Genomic DNA, 16,104 nt, shown 5'->3' with positions numbered 1-16,104 from the left:
AACAGCTTCTGCTGCTTTTTTTCTCTCGGTAGATAAGATAGCAGATTTGAACTCACCCAAGAAACAGATCTGAAACTCTCCCGTTTTCACGCTCGTCCTAGATTTAGAATTTCTTTGGTAAGATCGTTCCTGTCTTTACAGTGCTTTGAGTGTACCCACACCATTTGAATTATCGCTGTTGAGAGTAATTTTGGATAAGCTCCTTGTGGTGAACCATCGCTGGTTCCCACTGGATAGTGCTGAGCCAGGGGCTGGCCAGGACTACAAGGATGTACATATGTTACTGTTGGGTTGTGCTATTGTTGCTGTTGGGTTAGGGTGGGGTTGTTACACCTTTGTACTGTAGTGTTGTGGCACATCCTATTCGGGCTCCGCCTCCTGGGAGAGGTATAAGAGTCCCTGCTCTGGCCGGGACCCCTTCAGTCTGGGATAGTGTATATAAGTTCTGGTAGCTTCGTTAACAGTAAATAAAAGCCTTTCATTTACTGAGCTTCAAGCCTCGTGTCTGAATAGCACATCACTCCTATACAATGCATAGAAGAGGCAGCCAACTAAGGCTGCATGTTAAGCCATGTCTCATAGACTGTCAAGGACAAAACTCGAAACTCATAGGAACATTCATTAAAGATTTTACGCTGATGCAAAACATCTTCTTCCACAATAAAGGCAATATCCCTACTCCTTCTGTAACCATCAATGAGTAAAAACCATGAGGTATTCCATTACATTTAAGTCTCTAAGTTAGTTTCCAAAAATGACAATTATGTACACATGAATATAGTAAAATCATGTATTGTGCACTATTCACATGTGATACATATTTTTATGGAACACCATGACACCTGTATGCCCATAAAATCTTACGTTTTCTTTTTCTATCACTCTGTCTGGGTGCAGCTTCATAATCAGTGGCCGACATGGAGACAGCTTGCTCAGTGTTGTGCCCCATTGCCTTGAATGACTGTAGCAGATGTCCTCAGGAGACATGAGGCCTTGAGTGCTCCAAACTACTGGGTGTGTCTTGTACAGATGCAGGAACATCGTCCCACCTGCTGGATCTAATGGGATAAATGTTGGAGGGGATAATGAGCTGGCACAAACTTTGGTTGTGCCCTGATAGGAAGCCCCCAGGGCCACTGTCACGCACTCCTCCTCCATCTGGAACTCTTTGTCTCCCTGAGGAGAAGGCCATCTGCAGGGAGATCCAGGTGCCTAGTCTCCCTTCACTCCTAGCAACTGCTGAACTGAGCCAATGACTAGAGTAATGGAATGCAGGTCAGAATGCACATGGATTGAATGCTTGACCTGACACTCCATGGTGGTCCCCACCCTCTCCATGGTGGATGCCATGCATCCACGTGCTTGGGACATGGCAGAACTCACAGCTTGAATGGATGACTCCATCTCACACAAAACGTTGCACATAACCAACGGCAGCTCCAACATATTTTCCCTCCAATGTTTGCTACATGTCCAGCAGGCTTCTTGTGGCTGGACCATAGGCTGTCATCAGCCTGGGTTCAACAGGAGCTACCAAGAGGCATGGAGAGAACCTATAGAACAGATGGAAAACTGTTCAACCTATGCAGCCTTCAAACCAAAATCAAATCATTCTAACCTCAATCATAGAGTTTCAGTATTCAGATGACACTATTAGAAACATAGAAACATAGAAAAACTACAGCACAAAACAGGCCCTTCGGCCCCACAAGTTGTGCCGAACATATCCCTACCTTTTAGGCCTACCTATAACTCTCCATCCTATTAAGTCCCATGTACTCATCCAGGAGTCTCTTAAAAGACCCTATTGAGTTTGCCTCCACCACCACTGACGGCAGCCGATTCCACTCGCCCACCACCCTCTGTGTGAAAAACTTCCCCCTAACATTTCCCCTGTACCTACCCCCCAGCACCTTAAACCTGTGTCCTCTCGTAGCAGCCATTTCCACCCTGGGAAAAAGCCTCTGAGAGTCCACCCGATCTATGCCTCTCAACATCTTATATACCTCTATTAGGTCTCCTCTCATCCTACGTCTCTCCAAGGAGAAAAGACCGAGCTCCCTCAGCCTATCCTCATAAGGCATGCCACTCAATCTAGGCAACATCCTTGTGAATCTCCTCTGCACCCTTTCAATCTTTTCCACGTCCTTCCTGTAATGAGGCGACCAGAACTGAACACAGTACTCCAAGTGGGGTCTGACAAGGGTCTTATATAGCTGCATCATTATCCCCGGACTCCTAAACTCAATCTCTCGATTGATAAAGGCCAGCACACCATACGCCTTCTTAACCACCTCCTCCACCTGCGGGGTCGATTTTAGAGTCCTATGGACCTGGACTCCAAGGTCCTTCTGATCCTCTACAGTACTAAGAGTCTTTCCCTTTATATTGTACTCCTTCATCCCATTTGACCTGCCAAAATGGACCACGACGCATTTATCTGGGTTGAAGTCCATCTGCCACTTCTCCGCCCAGTCTTGCATCCTATCTATGTCCCTCTGTAGCTTCTGACATCCCTCCAGACTATCCACAACCTCACCAACCTTCGTGTCGTCGGCAAACTTACCAACCCATCCCTCCACTTCCTCATCCAGGTCATTTATGAAAATGACAAACAGCAAGGGTCCCAGAACAGATCCCTGGGGCACACCATTGGTGACCGACCTCCATTTAGAAAAAGACCCATCTATACCCACTCTCTGCCTCTTTTGGGCAAGCCAGTTCTGGATCCACAGGACAGCAGCCCCTTGGATCTCATGCCCTCTCACTTTTTCTAGAAGCCTTGCATGGGGGACCTTATTGAACGCCTTGCTAAAATCCATATAAACCACATCTACCGCTTTCCCTTCGTCAATGCGTTTAGTCACATTTTCGAAGAACTCCACCAGGCTCGTAAGGCACGATCTGCCTTTGACAAAGCCATGCTGAGTATTCTTGAGCATACTAAACCTCTCTAAATGTTCATAAATCCTGTCCCTCAGGATCTTCTCCATCAGTTTACCAACCACTGAGGTTAGACTCACCGGTCGGTAATTTCCTGGGTTATCCCTATTCCCCTTCTTGAAAATAGGAACCACATCCGCAATCCTCCAATCCTCCGGCACCTCTCCCGTCTCCATCGACGACGCAAAGATCATCGCCAGAGGCTCTGCAATCTCTTCCCTCGCCTCTCACAGTAACCTGGGGTACATCCCATCCGGACCCGGCGACTTATCTATCTTGATGCCATTCAAAGGTTCCAGCACAACCTCTTTGTTAAAGTCCACATACTCAATCTTTTCAGTCCACCGCAAACCCAGAGTACATCCACCCAGGTCCTTCTCCTCTGTGAAAACCGAGGCAAAATACTCATTGAGCACCTCTGCCATTTCTACTGGTTCCGTATACATTTTCCCGCCTTCACCTTTTATAGGCCCTATTCCTTCACGTCTCATCCTTTTACTCTTCACATATTTATAGAACGCCTTAGGGTTTTCCTTAATCCTACCTGCCAAGGCCTTCTCGTGACCCCTTCTGGCTCTCCCAATTTCCTTCTTTAGTCCCTTCCTACAAGCCGTATGCTCATCTAGATCCCTATCTTCGCCAAGCTCTCTGAACCTTTTGTACGCTTTCCTTTTCTTCTCGACTAGGTCCCGCACAGCTTTCGTGCACCACGGTTCCTTTAACCTGCCAACTCCTCCCTGTCTGCTCGGAACGTTGTCCTGTAGAACTCTAGACAGACATTCCTTGAAAAACTGCCACCTCTCTTCAGTACATTTCGCCGAGAATACCTCCTTCCAATTTACTCCTCTAATTTGTTGCCTTATGTCTTCATATTTCCCCTTACTCCATATAAACGCTTTCCTAGCTTGCCTTATCCTCTCTTTTTCCAATGCAAGCATAAAGGAGATAGAGTTATGATCGCTATCCCCAAGATGCTCTCCCACTGAGAGATCTGACACCTGTCCAGGTTCATTGGTCAGTATCAGATCAAGTACAGCCTCTCCTCTTGAAGGCTTGTCCACATGCTGTGTCAGGAAACCCTCCTGAACACACCTAATGAACTCCCCATCCAATCCCCTTACCCTAGGGATATTCCAATCGATGTTTGGGAAATTAAAGTCTCCCATCACAACAACTCTGCTATTATTGCAACTTTCCAGGATCTGTTTCCCTATCTGCTCCTCCACCTCCCTGTTACTATTGGGCGGCCTATAGAAAACTCCCAGCAAAGTGATCGACCCCTTCCCACTCCGAACTTCCACCCACAGAGACTCTGTAGACAATCCCTCCACAACATTCACCTTCTCTACAGCTGTGACACTATCCCTGATCAGCAGTGCCACTCCACCCCCTCTCCTGCCTCCCTCACTGTCCTTCCTGAAATATCTGAATCCCGGCACCTGGAGTATCCAGTCCTGTCCCTGAGACATCCAAGTCTCCGTAATGGCCACCACATCACACTTCCAGGCATCGATCCACGCTCTGAGCTCATCCCCTTTATTCACTATATTCCTGGCATTAAAGTAAACACATCTCTATTATATGTGCATCCACTCAGAAACTGAGCTCCAGGTCATTGTCGACTCCTTCTCCAAATCATATGGGAAAATTGGCTTTTCACTAAACACCCGAAAAACTAAGATCCTTTTCCAACATGCTCCCACAGCAAAACACTTCCCCCAGTTGATTAAGATCAACAACATGATCCTGCAAAATATAGATAATTTGTCACATCTTAGGAACCTCCTCTCAACGAAGACAGTCATAGACCACAAAAACCATCATTGCCTCCAATATGCCAGTTCAGCTTTCAACTCACTGAGAAGAATAATATTTGGTGGCCAGGATCTCAAACTGAGGGCCCCTTGTGATTTATTAAACAGCAGTGATCCTTGTGCTCCTTCAGAAGCTTAGACAACCTACAAGAGGCACCTCAAGGTACTGGAGCAATATCACCAATGGTGCCTTCACAAGATCCTCCAAGTTTGGTGGCAAGAAAGCGGGCCCAAGCAGCAGCATTTTCTCCCAAGTCAACATTCCGGTATCAGGGCACTAATCACTCAAAACCAGCTCTGCTGGACAGTACATGTTGTCCTTATGTACTACACCAACCAAAGCAACTGCTCCACACAAAACTTGGTTCCAGCAACAGGCTCCTGGGAGAACAGTGGAAATGTCTGAGCAATGTCCTCTAAGCATTCCTCAAGAGATCAAAGATACTTATGGGAGACCCTGGCTTGAGACTGATCAATATGGAGAATGTTCATTTGAGAAGACACTGAATACATGAAGAGGCTTCATTAGGAATGTACAGAGGTGTAATTGAGACATTGGATGGAGTGCACAAACATCCTAACAACCATCCCAATCTTTCAAGCATCACCCGACCACCCAGTACAGAGTCTTACAAATCACACATCAGACTGATCAGCCACCTCAGAATCCATTGAACTGTAGTGGAATCAAATCATCCTCAATCCTGAGAGGTTGATTGTATTAGAAGAAGATCCCAGAAGACCTCCATGTATCAGGGGACTCAGCTATCAAAGTCTCCCTTAGACACTGGGACATGGGTTGAAGTGTTGAATGTGCTCACTAGATTGTGAGCACAGTTCCATATGCAGCCCTCCACAGACCTTGTGGATGTATGTGTTGCCATAGGTTGCTGATGAAGCAGGTGACTGTTGCCTGGGGCATTGATCTCATTGTCCTCAGAGCTGTAGTCTTCTGACTTCTGCCTTGGCTTCAGCCTGGTCCTTGGAAGGAAATGTTATGATGAACAACAAACAGAACCATATTAAGCATTATCACAGTATGAATGGGAATACTTTTTCATGTGCCTCCTGTGCACATAAAATGCCACCACCAGCACGATTGCCTCTTCCAGCCTCGTCATCAATGGCTGTTCAACCGCATTTCTCCTCTTAAGCAATTTGGATGGCCTCTTCCTCTGCTGAGGTGAGTATCTTTAGATCTGCTACTGCATCCCTGCCTTTGCTCTCTCCATAACCATTATTTATGGGATTTCCATGGTGTGTTTTTTGGTGGCGGAGGTGGCCTGTCATTGGTCAGCAGGGGGATCTTCTAGTTCCGCCAATGTCAGTGGTTTTCTGTGGCTGCTGGTCGCTAGGAAACCCCAAGGGCAGCTCCCTCCTCCATATTTTAGGGACTTATTTAAAAAAAAGGTAAGAGGCGGGTCCAATGATTTCATGTTGGCGAGGCGGGCTCTGATTGAGCCTACCTGCCAGCAACTTAGTTAAAAGGGCACCCCAATTCAAAAAAACTAGAACCAAGTAGGGACCCAGAACACCATCATCCATCACGCCAAGCTAACATGAGTTCTGTCTCTTCAAATATTATGCCTCTGCATGCATTAATGTCACCTCCCTTGTCTCACAGACACATCAGGGGAGGAACCCAGTGCCTCTACCAGCCAGGCTCAGGAGTGCACCCCAGAAACCAGCTCTGATAAATTATTGGATGTCAAGAATGAACAGGCATCACAGCGTTCATCCACACCCTCCACCAGTGCAGAGACACACATTTCAGTGGGACGTAGTATTAGAGAGGAATCGGTGAGCACCTCACTCTCTCTGATCCAAAGCAGGCGAAGGCATGGATGTCTCAGGAAGCAGGTCAGGACTCTGCTGAGACCCAGTCAGATGACATGTCTCTGGACTTGTTCATGTCTCAGTTGCTGCAGATACAATGGCAAAGTAGGGAACATAAGAAAGGGATGAGAGCTACATTCCTCATATTGAAAGCCCAGTGGAGGAGTCCCAATGATTTCTGTCCAGGGAGATTCTGCTGGCACTCTGAGGCAGCCAGGTCAATGCTCCAGGACAGCAGATGTGATAGAAACCTTGGTGTGAGACTTCTGTCCTGCGCTAGTGGAGGACATGAAATCCATGACTCACCAACTTTTACAGAGGCACCATAGAAAGCATTCTTTATGCATGATTGCCTCTTCTGCCCTCTGTAAGATTGCCAACTCATTTGTTGGTATACCGTCACAATGACAGAACACGTCAGTCATGCTGTTTCTCGACGGTAATGAAGATTATCTCCACAATGTTCAGGATCACCACTCAACTCAGTCATTGTGAATGTCTGATCTCAACACATGGAACCCAGGATAGATGAAATCGTCTGAATGACATCATCACTCTGATAAGATACGATCCTGGTCAATGAGAGTGTGCAAGCTGCCTTCAGCCAGACAGGAATCAGACCTTCCCCTTTGCGGAAAAATGCACTGTCCCCACTGCAAGTCATCATCATCCTCCTGCAACATTGGCACTAAGGGAAATTGTTCCCCTCCTATGGAACAAGCCTTATTAGTGATGATGTGTGATACCAGCAGTCAAACTGGAGAACAGTGCATATGGAAGGGATTTCAGGATGGTGGGACATTCTCATAGGCCCTAATCATCAACTTCCATGAATGCTACGAGTGCATTCTGAACACTTCTGCCACTTCCGGCCATCACCACTGCCTGGTGGCCTTTCTCCGCACCCTCCAGGACCTCCTCTTTGTTGTCCACCTCAACGTCCATTTCATCAGAGGAGAGATACCACTTCTCCATCTCCTCCTCAGGCAGCTCTTAATCCCGTTGAAGTGCCAGGTTATGAAAAACACAGCAGACGACCACAATTTGTGACACCCTCTGCAGACTACATTGCAGGGCTCCACCTGACTGGTCCAGGCATCGGCACCGCATTTTCAGCATTCCGATGGTCTGCTCCACCAAAGTGCAATGAGTAGCATGAGCCTCGTTATATCTGGTCTCTACTGCACTCTGCACAGGCATCATCAGCTACATCCTCAGGGAGTACCCCTTATCCCAGAGGAGTCAATCCTGTAGCCACTGTACCCCCTCAAAAACATTGAGTATATGAGAGCAACTAAGAATGTAGCTATCGTGAACACTCTCCAGGGACCTAGCACACACCTGGAGGATGCGCTTTGTGTGGTTGCAGACTACCTGAACATTTAAGGAGTAGAAACTCTTGCGATTTATAAATACACTCCTTGATGCCATGGGAACTGAATAACCATGTGACCACAGCTTTGGAAACCCTCCTGTCTCCTGAGTTCTCATGTAGGGCACGGATATTTGCCCCATGGGTCACTGTAAGGCTATGTGTGCAACCTTTCTAGGTTACTGGCGGGACAAGAAAATCAGAGGCTGCTCTGCCAGTAATATGTGGTAGGAACTGTTTTTTTAAGTATGTTTTCAAATTGCTGCACTATACAGTGGAGAAAACCGCTATTGCAGTTGGTGGCTTCCATGCCACTTTTCCCACCTACTATCAGCCTTTGCGAATTTCCAAGAAAATCTTGTCCCCTTGTATGCATGCATCTTGATCACATATACTGGCCTGTAATTTACAAATTGCATTCATGTGCAAAGAATAGCCAAATGTTTTGGCCTCAATTGCCATGTGGCACAAAGGTTGATCATGCATTTACCTTCCTGGCATAGAAGCCCATTCACCGACATAAATTATTGATGACCACATGAGAGACCCTTACTAAAATGTAATCCTGGCATTTACATTGGCTGATCAGAGCAAATCGTGCATCTATTTCCTGCACTACACCCAGGTTCTGCTCTGAGCCCAATAATTGTTCATATCCCCTACCATCTATGTCCAGACCATCATGATCAGGTTGGAGGGTCTTCTAATGCTTGCTGCAGTAAAGAGGACCTCCTGCCTTTCCCTGACAGTCTGTAGGAGAAGCTGCAGAAAGGCATTGCCGAACTGTGGGGCTCTGACATTTTAAAGTTGAAGGGTCTTCAATGTGATGGGAATTGGGGGTGGTGGGGGCTGATCCCAGGACAAGAAAGAATAGTAAAGGGGAGAATAAGAGGGAAAGGTTTGAGGGGTTTTGGGGACTAAGGCTAATGAGATGGTGCAGCAAGAAATGGCATTACTGAACAGGAAAGCTGGGGCCTTGAGAGCTTTCCTGTTAGTCTTAAGCTTGTCCATATCCCACTGCATTCACCTATGAAAAGGTTACACATACTTCCAGTGCATGGCATTGGCACTTGAAATTTTAATGAGAACTAGCAAAAAGCAAGACATCATAAATGGCGTGCACTTCCACTTCCACCATTGGCAACAACGCTCCACACTTAAAATTCTGCCCATGATTGTATGTATTGCCGTCTGAAGAAGGCAAAAGCACCACCTCAATTTAGTCATAGTGCTTTACAACACAGAAAGAGGCCCTTCAGCCTATTGTGTCTGTGCCAACCAGGGAAATATAAAATGAAAACACTCTAATGCCCTTGTAACTGAACCTCATCAATTATGCTTTGTCGAATGCTGGTGGAAGGTATAGAAGCCCTAGAAAATGTTCAGAAGTGGGACACTAGCATGATAACCTAGTTTATAATTCCTTAGTTATCACTTTTGGTCTAGAGAGCTGGGTCTTTATATTCTCAAAAGTTATAGACTTTAAGTGATTCGATTAAAGATGTACTGAAGGTACCAAACTGTATCTGTGTGGATAGACTATTCAAATTAGATTCGGAAAAACAGGGCATGCATACAAGATATGAAGCTGAGAACTAGGTTATGTGCCAGGAGGCTTTTGCTTTTGCAGAAGATCATCTACCTCTTTAACAGTTTGCTGGGTGCTGCAGTGAATGCAGGTTTATTGCAAATATTCAAAAGGGTGCATTTTTGACTAAGGCTAATTATCACGTCATACAAAATAAATGTGGGTCATAGTTCATGGTCGCTGTGCTCTGCTTGATCACTTTGATCACCTTTGTGAGTCAGGGAGGAATTTCCCAGAGTTGCTACACAGCGAAAATGATAGATTAACATCCAGCCAATGACTAAATGACCAATGTATTTATTAATTGCCAATCACTACCATTTCACAAATTTAAAGTTTAGTTAAAGCAGGAAAATCTGTCCCTGCCAGACCCTCCCGTCTGAAGAAGGCAAAAGCACCACCTCAATTTAGTCATAGTGCTTTACAACACAGAAAGAGGCCCTTCAGCCTATTGTGTCTGTGCCAACCACCAAGGACCTATCTATTCTAATCTCATTTTCCAGCACTTAGTCCATACATTTGCATGCTTATTCTAGGTGATGCTCTAGATGGGCACCCACTCAGCATTTCCAGAGGAAAATAAAACAACAAGCCTTCTTATCTAGTCAATTGTAGAGCTGTAGCAGTTTGGCATGTATTGGCTTTCATCTCAAGGTAACAGTGGGTCAGTTAGTTCAATTGGCTGGACAGCTGGTTCATGATGTGGAGTGATGCCAGCAGCGCAGGTTCAATCCCTATAGTGGGCAAGGTTAGTCATGAAGGCCTTGCCTTCTCAACCTTGTCTCTTGCCTGAGGTATGGTGACCTTCAGGTTAAATCAGAGTCAGCTCTTTCTCTAAAGGTAGAACTGCCTTTGGTCTCCTGGGACTGTGGCTTAATTTTATTTCTCAAGGCAATGGAAAGTAAAATCAGGTGTAAAACTGGCCAATCAAGACCTGTCAGTTTCCTCTCAGGCACGTTAAGATAAAATTGCCCCCATAATCTCTTCCCCAGTAGCCACTTGTGGGAAAGAAATCTATGTTCTAACAATTTATGTGTGAACTACAAAAACACAAAACCAAAATATTGCAAATGCTGGATATCTGAAATAAGATGGGAGAATGCTGGAAATACTCAGCAAGTCAGGCAGCATCTATGAAGAGAGAAACAGATCTATTTTTTCAGGTCTGTGACCCCCCCCCCCCCCCCCCCCCCCCCGCCCCCCTCACCTCGTTTTCTGTGAATACTTCTAACTTTCTCATTCAATCTTTCATTGATAATCCTAAATCATGGTGGTTACAAATCAAACAACTAATGTAAATAATCATGTCGTTTGTATCCTTCCGAAATCTTTCAACTTCGTTAAAAGCTTGTCTGTAACCTGCAATGCTGAAATGAAAAAGTTTCACAGTAGATCGGTAACTATGTTTGCTACTGTATTTACTTTCCTGTGCCATGCTAACATGGCAGGCAGCAATTGCCTTTCATTCATAGTTTTGTGGGTCTGATATGCGCACAGGGGAGGGATTGAAACTTTATACTCAGATCATCAGTGAGGACTATCATGCCACTGGCAATGTGATTATTGTTATAAATTTGGTGTATTGTGTGCTGTACAATGAGGTGAACACAGAGGATTACCTACCTGGTACACTGATTTCAGTGTCATCATTATTATCAGTCTCCAATGTCTTATCCGATTCCTCAACATCATCTCCCGCATGTTTTTCTTGTGGCTTGTCATGACGTGTGTGCCAGGTCAACCGGCTGGTCTGCAAATGAAGATTTAAATATAACATCATGCATTATAATAAAATAGCACTGGCTGAGGATAAAATGGAAGGTCTAGCCCTATTTTAACTGAGGACATATATTGGAATGGGTGATATGTTCCACCGTAACATCAGCATGACACCCAGGCAATCTGGATTCACAAATGCAAAATTCTTGACTTGCACCCTTACGCAGTCCAGGAATTTAGTAGCCCGTAGTTTTCTTTTACTCATTCCTGGAATATGATAGCAGAGTTGTTATTCATTACTGAAGTTTTCAAAAAACTTTAATCAACAGTAGGGTAACTATCAAAACTCAAAGCAAGATTTCCTTCCTTACACATCAGTTTGGTAGACTTGGCAATAGAGGATGGTCCTACCATTGGCTTTGTAGACATTATCCTTAAAAAATAATACTGATTTAGTCTTAATAGAATATTACATCCAGTTCTGGGCACCACACATTAGGAAGGATGTGAAGGCATTTGAGAGGGTGCAGGAAAGATTCACGAAAATCTTTCCATGGGTGAGTTACGTGGATAGATGGGAAAGGTTGAGACTATTCTCCTTGGAGAAGAGAAGTTTGAGAGAAGATCTGAGAGAGATATTCAAAGTGATAATGGATCTCCAGCACAGTGGCACAGTGGTTAGCACTGCTGCCTCACAGCACCAGGAATCTGGGTTCAATTCTAACCTTAGGTGACTGTGTAGAGTTTGCATATTCTCGTGTCTGTGTGGGTTTTCTCTGGGTACTCCGGTTTCCTCCCACAGCCCAAAGATGTACATGTTAGGTGGATTGGCCATGCTAAATTGTCCCTTAAGTGTCCAAAGATGTATAGATAGGGGGGTTAGAGGGGTAAATACGTCAGATTATGGGGATAGGGCAGTGGGTGGTCTGGGTAAGATGCTCTGTCGAAGAGTTGGTGCAGACTTGATAGGCCGAATGGCCTCTTTCTGTACTGTAGAGATTCTATGAGCATGATCTTCTGACCTTGCCCTGCCCAAATTTTAGTGAGGTGAGGTGGTAGGATCAGACAGGTCACAAAAAATCAGAAATGCGCCCGTTTTTTTGTCTCCCCCGGTTGTGCTGGCCCTGTTGTGCTGGCGAAATTGGCTTTGCACCTGGAATGGGGGTGATGGGTGGGTGGGAGGGAACTTTGCCGGGGGGGGGATCAGTGAGGAGGGGGAGGGAGGGAACTCTGCCATGGAGCGATAGGTGGGATGGGGGAGGGAATTCTGGGGGAGGGGGGGATATGTGGCAGGGTGGGAGGGACGGAATTCTGCAGAAGAGGCGGTGATTGGGTGGGAGGGATCTCTGCAGAAGGGGTGGTGATTGAAGATGGAGGGAGGGAACTCTGCAGGGGTGATGATCAGCGGCGGAGTGGAAGGAGCTCTGCAAAAGGGGTGGCGATCGGGGAGGGAGGGAGGGAACTCTGCAGTGGGGTGATTGGCAGGCAGTGGTAATGTCCAGTGGGTGGATGGGGAGTGGAAGACCCACACAGGGGTCGATAGGTGTGGAGGGGGATCCTAATGTTCGTGGGGGGAACTCAATGCCCAGTTCAACGGGAGATCTAGGCACTGCGCAATGGTGTTCCTAGAGCCCAGTGACCAGCCTCACCAGGGAGCTCATGCTTGGTCCAAAAAATGAGTCGGAAACTCTCCTGTTTTCTCGCTCGTTTGGCACTTCGAATTTTTTTCATAAAATTCCACCCTATGATTCCTCAGAGTAGATAGGAAGAAACTGTTCCCAAAGTTGAAAGGATTGAGAACCAGGAGGCATAGATTTAAGATGATAGGCTTAAGAAATAATGATGACATGAGTAAAAACCTTTTAAAGTAATGAGTGTTTAGGACCTGGACTGCATTGCCTGAAGGAATGAGAGTCAGGGGTCAAAATGTCATTTTCTTTGAGGGCTCTTCTTGAGATTTTCTCAAAGGCTATTATTGATTTTTGAGGTCTCTTTTTGGTTTTCAGAGGCTCCTTTTCATTCTCAATAACTATTATTAGGTGATGCAGTTACACAGTAACATTATCTTCTGCATTTCTGATTTTTTAAAAGTTTCCTTCTTTTGATAGGTAAGATAGCACATATACCAAAAACTATGGGCACGATCTTATGACCTCATCTTGCTCGTCGTTCGGCAAGGCGAGGTGGTAAGATTGAGCGGAGAAATGTGCCCGGTTTCATGCCGGTTTCAATCTTACAAGCCACTTTTCTGGGTGTAAACAGCTTCGCAACCAAAATGGGCGAGACATCAATTTGCATGCATTTAAATGCATTTCAATATAATTAGCGAGTGTGGCACGCAATCATCACCCCTCACTTATGTTCATCATCTTGTTGATCAGACGTCACACTGGCAAGAATTACAGTTGCTCTATATAAGTGAGTTTCAGCCACAGCAGTGACGAAGGCAAGCAAGGGGATGAGTACCACTGAGCAGCGGTGCAGGGGAAGGTCTCAGCCTAAGGGGTGGGGGGCTTGCATGGGTGCAGTGGTTTGGAAGAGTCTGTGCCAGTCTGGTGTTCCAATAGTTGGGGGTCGGCACTGGCCTGGGGCTCTTGTTGTGTACATTACCCCTGCCCATTAAACGACCCCTGAGGGGTTGCATATTTGGTCGACTCCTGACTCCACTGATGTCACCACAGTTACCCTGCCATCCGTCTGCTGGATGGATTCTGTGGCTGACTGCTGACATTCCATCCCAGGCCCCACTAACAGCTGCTGCTAAAATCGAGGGATATCTCTGCAGGTATTAGCACAGCTCCACACACTGCATAGACTCTGCAGTGCTGCCTTTGATGGGTACCCATCTCATGCTAGTCACGAGGGTGCTTCTCACTTGTCTGTCTGAACTGCAAGCCATTTCTGGAAACAAATGCACCTGACGTCCAGATGGGTGCACTCATGCCTATGTTTCATAGGTTCCCAATGGGGACCCCTGCAAAGCCACCCGTCTGCACTCTGTGCCCCCCATAGCGAGGACACAGTGACGGTCGCCAACCCCTCGAGGTGGCGCATGGCACAGGGGATGGTGTTGGGTTGCCACCGTCCACTCCACACTCATGGGGACATGAGTTGTGGGAGGGAGTGCAGATCTCAAAATGGATAACCTCATGAACTGTGTCTCTCTCTTCCCCCACCCACTCAAGAGCAAAGATGGATTTCAGCATGGAGCCAATTGACCTGGTGGTCATTCTTGTGACTGCTGCTGCTGCGGAGGATGAGGAGGAGGATGGAGGTGTCCGTACATTGCGAGGCCAGCCCGGGCCAGAGGCCACCAGTCGGGGACAGGAGGCGATCGCCATTGGCCCGAGGGGAGGGTTGCCAGGGCACAGAGGAGATGGAGACGCCGACAGTTCAGGACACGCATGTCCTTCAATGAATTGACAGACGTCATGTGCCACCACAGGCTCCAGTTCAGCAAGGAGGCCATGCAGCACCTGTCTCAGGTCCACGTGGATTGGCACCTCAAGGAATAGGGGGACACCTGCTTCCAGTGGCAGTGAAGATTACAGCTTCTTTGCAACCGGATCCTTCCAGGCCACCATCGGGGACCTCTGTAGGCTTTTCCAATCCTCGGTTCCACAAGTGTGTCCATGAGATGACAGATGTCCTGTCCCCATGGACAGGCAAGTATATCAATTTAGATGTGGGCCAGAGCCAACAGGAAGCTGGGCTGCAGGCTTTGCTGCCATCACCAACATGCCGAACGTGCAGGGGGCTATCGATTGCATGCATGTCTCTCTGTGGTTCCCAAAATGTCAGGCACTGCGCTTCATGAACAGGAAGGGATTCCACTCCCTGAACATGCAGATTGTGTGCAGCCACGAGATGAATATCATGCACGTGTGTGCACACCAACCAGGGAGCGTGCACGATTGCCCCATTCTGCAGAGCTCTGACACCCCTGGGGTCTTCGAACATCAGCGAAGGCTGCCGGGATGGCTCATGGGGGACAAGGGCTACCCCCTAAGTACTTGGCTGATGATGCCAGTGTGAAGGCCAGAGACCCATTATATAAGGCCCATGCTGCCACCCAGTCCATCGTCAAGTACTGCATTGGGCTCCTGAAGATGTGGCTCTGCAGTCCAGACTGCACTGGCAGGGCCCCTGAGGGTCTGCCGCATCATGGTGGTCTGCTGTGTGCTCCGGGCGCAGCAACGAGGAGACTTCCTGCAGGAGGAGGAAGGTGACCAGGTGGATGCCCCTGAGGAGGAGGTCATGTTTGCGAGATGGAGAGCCAGTGAGAGACCTCTTTTAGGGAAGGGCCCTTGGACCACATGCCAATCAGTCAGTGGTGGGGCAACTGCAGGCCACCGCAGATCCTGGGGGTGAAAGTCCTGCCCAGCAAGAACAAAGGGCAGCAGCTCTTTGTATTCAGAACACCACTGAGGAAACTGAAACTAGTGCCAGAAGAACAGGCACTAATGTCATAGGATTATGGAGCAACCCTGGCTGGTGGTCCTTGGTTTTGGGCTTTTATTGTAAAATTTCACTATTTTATCGAGTGCTTATATATTTGGTAAAATAGGTGTAGATTGTTTATTGGATCAGATGGTGGTCAGGAAAAAACTCACCCAATTCTGATCTTCTTTGTGAATGGATTTACATTCAAATCTCATTGGCAACCTCATTACACCGACTGAAATCAGCTCAGACCAGGGGTTCTATTTGTTTGTGAGCATTAGCCAACAAATAACAGTAGTTGCGATTTTAAGCCTGGACAAATGTATCTCAACTTCTAATTTGACATATGTGATTAATAAGTCAGTCAAATCTCTGTGCTATACATCCCT

The 16,104-nt window shown here is 46.8% G+C and overlaps 1 protein-coding gene across 1 annotated transcript in view; it reads right to left on the bottom strand.

Moving 5' to 3' along the window:
- The window catches only part of LOC144510375 (sodium/myo-inositol cotransporter 2-like), a 142,217-nt gene that overhangs the window by 20,277 nt on the left and 105,836 nt on the right, over positions 1-16,104 (bottom strand). The window contains exon 14 of the mRNA XM_078239811.1: positions 11,177-11,303. Coding sequence (XP_078095937.1) covers positions 11,177-11,303 — 127 coding nt within the window. The remainder of the gene's footprint in view (positions 1-11,176; positions 11,304-16,104) is intronic.

The sequence above is a fragment of the Mustelus asterias genome, chromosome 23, assembly GCF_964213995.1.
Source record: "Mustelus asterias chromosome 23, sMusAst1.hap1.1, whole genome shotgun sequence".
Taxonomy (NCBI): Eukaryota; Metazoa; Chordata; class Chondrichthyes; order Carcharhiniformes; family Triakidae; genus Mustelus; species Mustelus asterias.
Note: the sequence above shows the minus strand (reverse complement) of the source record. Positions and strands in the feature narration are given on the sequence as shown.